Source organism: Notothenia coriiceps, unplaced genomic scaffold (genome assembly GCF_000735185.1).
Source record: "Notothenia coriiceps isolate Sejong01 unplaced genomic scaffold, NC01 NC01_scaffold00019817, whole genome shotgun sequence".
In the NCBI taxonomy this organism is placed as follows: Eukaryota; Metazoa; Chordata; class Actinopteri; order Perciformes; family Nototheniidae; genus Notothenia; species Notothenia coriiceps.
Window position 1 is genome coordinate 1 of NW_011352518.1, and position 3,325 is coordinate 3,325.

The 3,325-nt window shown below is 41.1% G+C and overlaps 1 protein-coding gene across 1 annotated transcript; it reads right to left on the reverse strand.

Moving 5' to 3' along the window:
- Nucleotides 1-1,236: 1,236 nt before the first annotated feature.
- cdc26 (cell division cycle 26 homolog) lies at nucleotides 1,237-2,125 on the reverse strand. The gene is made up of 3 exons (XM_010779150.1): nucleotides 1,835-2,125; nucleotides 1,563-1,643; nucleotides 1,237-1,463 (listed from the first exon to the last, which is right to left on the reverse strand). The coding sequence occupies exons 2-3, from the start codon at nucleotides 1,641-1,643 to the stop codon at nucleotides 1,263-1,265; spliced, it is 282 nt and encodes a 93-aa protein (XP_010777452.1). The 5' UTR covers nucleotides 1,835-2,125; the 3' UTR covers nucleotides 1,237-1,262.
- Between the last annotated feature and the right edge of the window lie 1,200 nt (nucleotides 2,126-3,325).

A 3,325-nucleotide genomic window follows, 5' to 3' on the forward strand; every position in this document is an offset into this window, starting at 1 on the left:
GCAGCTTGCCTCGTTAGCCCGTCAATGTTTTCCGTCAGGCTTCAGTTTGTTTGTAGCCTTTATTTAACCAGGTGAAAGCCCCTTGAGATCAAAAGATCTCCTTTTCAAGGGTGACCTGAAACCAGTGAAGTTTATATTCCAACAAAAACGGTAAACTTTACAAACGAATAAACTGCGTCTGGTTAGCATACTAGCAACGTGCTAACTGACCACTAACCCTGAAGCCAACAAATATGTTTATATCTTATCAACGTGAAGCTTAACGGATATTAAATATTGACATGAATCTTTGTTTTATTGTGAAAATCTCCTTTCCCGTTTGTTTTAAACATCCTGCGACTTTTTACAAAATAAGCTAAAACTAAGCCCCGACCCCGTCACTACTGTTGCCATGGGAACACTACAAACATGTCCGAGGGCCAATCAGCTGTCGGCACTAAACCGTTCATTCCTTTTTTAATTTACTTTATGTCTTTATTTTTAATGTTTCTCAAACTGACCTTTATTTTGAAAAGCCACCTGTCAATCATCACAGACCACGCCCACCTTTTTATTTTGGGAAATGTTTTTGACCAATCAGTGGCTGGCTTGAGAGATAACGTCTCAACTTGTGACTTTTATTATTATTTTTAAATCAAACTCAAAAGAAATGATTTAGAAGCAGATCAAAGTGAAATCAGCACTTACTGGCCTTTCCTGGTTGTCATGGTTACTGAATAACGTTTTTAAAAAGAACAAATTAATATAAATATGTAAAAACACCGTGTGACTGAATCGAAGCTCCTGATTGGTCAGCATCACTTCCTGGACTGTGAAAGGGCGGGGCCTCAGTGTTAGTGATGTCATAGTGCCGCCTGCTGTTTCTGTAAATACTTGTTTTATTCACGTTTATAACGCTAACACTAACCCGTGTTTTATATCTGTTACTTTTTACAAGTATTATCATTTATTATGAAAATTAAAAAAATCATACGAACGTCTGAAGAGTGACTTTATTTTACATTTATCTGCTGCTCTTTTCCCCCCTCTGTCTGAAACCAGTCTGCTCTGATTGGTCAGCTGGCTCCTGCCTGTGCTGCAGCTCCTTTTCTCCCCCTCTGTCTGAAACCAGTCTGCTCTGATTGGTTAGCTGGCCTGTTGTGATTGGTCGACAGCTCAGAGATGTCCCGCCCAGCGAGTGGTCCATAATGATGTAACTATTATCGTTTTTGAAGAAGTAAACAAAGGAAACGTTTCTTTTGATGAAACATTTTATGTATTTTCTAAAACTGTAAACTTCCAAACAAGGTGGGCAGCGTGGCCGGTTTGGGGTGGGGCTTGTATCCGATTCGCTCGTTGATAAGCTCCGCCCTCCCCGCCGCTGTAGAGGAGGAGCCTGAAGCCCCACCCCCGATGATGTCAACACTGATGACAGAGGCCCCGCCCACTCCTGACTCCGCCTCCTCTCGCTGGCGCTTCCTCGCCTGGAGAAATACAGACAAATAATCAATACTAAATAATAACAATTAATAAAGTACATATCTCTGATCACGCGACTGGTTATTAATTTAAGAGTTTTGAACCTCCAGCTCTTTCTTCACGCTCTCAAACTCCTCGGTGTCGTCAATCTTCAGCTCCAGACGAGTCGGTTTCCTCCGTAACATCTATACACACACACACACCACACACCACACCACACCACACACAATAATAATAAATAACAAAGACATAATGCACAATAATAATATAAACAGATCGATTGAACAGTACAGAGATGCTAAGCTAACATGCTTACGGCTGTTTAAGCATTACAACGTTGACTTTAACCGGAAAAAGATTAAAGCTCCTCGTTCACCTTCAGGCTGCAGCTCCGACAGGTGTCTCTGACGTCACACAGGTGACTTGACGGGTGAGATATCGCTGTTTTCCCGGGTTTTATTTCCTCTCGTTGTTCTCTACAACACTCCGTAAACCGGAAAAAGAACCTTTCACCCGGAAGTTGATGAAACGTTGGGGTCACGTTGTTCAGGATCTCCGCTCCGTTTCTTCTTCAGGTAAAACTTTCTAACATGTAAACACTAAACTCGATATTTACCTGTCTCTCACCTGTCTGTCCAACCTGCCGCGTGCAGGAGCGGGTCACGTGATCAGCGCTTTACGTGTTCCTGTGTTTGGGAGCCAATGCTAACGTTAGCATCACCGCGTTTCAGAACCAAAATCAGTTCATGTTTATATTAACTATAATCAGAATCTGAGTGTCGAGATATATTCATTATATTTATAACGATCTGAATCGTATGTACAGCTAGCAGCTAAAGAGCTAACTCATTTAGTGGGAGTGCTGACACAGCATTCCCACTATCTGTTATGCTTGGCACGAAATTCTTTATTATTCCGCCTGTTATTTTGCCGGTCTTCTTCTCCTACATTGAACATCGCAGAAACTCCGTTCAAACATCAACACGATCAGCTCGGTCGGGAATCGATGGCTATTACGTTTCTCATTCATAACTTTCATAATTCCAGAGATACATCCCATAATACATCACATTTTTAACATTGAAGTCAATGGAGAAAATCTTCAACTTCAACAATCTTCATGCGACTTCAACTGCTAACTGTTCATTCATACTTTCACTCAGAAACCTCATTCCAACTTTAAAATGTTACACATCTTTCTGACATTATTCGTGTAAAACAACTTTTAAATCTGATTCTTACGTTTTAGAGATATTAAACATTGTTCAGACCTTGTTACAGGGGCCTTCTTCAGATTTTAGAGTGCGTGATGTCACAGCTAGAGTGGAGGAACTGCCATAATTCCCAAACCCTACATTCCTGAGACATCATTTTTCATGACAAACGTAGGAAAACATCTCGTAGCTTGAAAGATAAGAAATAATTAAACAAAATGCCTCTTGAGGGCATGCAGTGACAAAAACTTTCAACATGCCTCCATTAAAGCCCATTGTAATTTCAGGCTGATATTTCCCCACCACAGCAGCCGCACACCTTTAGTTAATCTGCCAAAAAGGCCACATTATTAACCCGAAAGTACACAAAAAGCACACTTCAGATACTCAACTTCCTTGACATGCTTCACGTTTCTAAATTTCACAGATACCTGTTACGGTTCTTCCACAAAACGTTCACATGTAAGAGGTTTATCTCTCATTCAGAACAATGAAGCCTTTGATCTCTACAGAGCTCGTTAGCTCAACTATAAACACCTGTGTCATGGAACACGATGATGTCATCGTTCCAACTGACATGCTCAGAGCAGCAGACTTCAGATAGAGGTTAACGGTCCTGCCCTCAACAGCTCTACGTCAATTATGGGGTGTCA

Bases quoted from the DNA above. Each gene is read 5' to 3' on its own strand.
- cdc26 (XM_010779150.1), bottom strand. From the start codon at position 1,643: ATGTTACGGAGGAAACCGACTCGTCTGGAGCTGAAGATTGACGACACC. The intron at 1,464-1,562 runs GTTCAAAACTCT...GTATTTCTCCAG, and splicing joins GCGTGAAGAAAGAGCTGGAG to GCGAGGAAGCGCCAGCGAGA.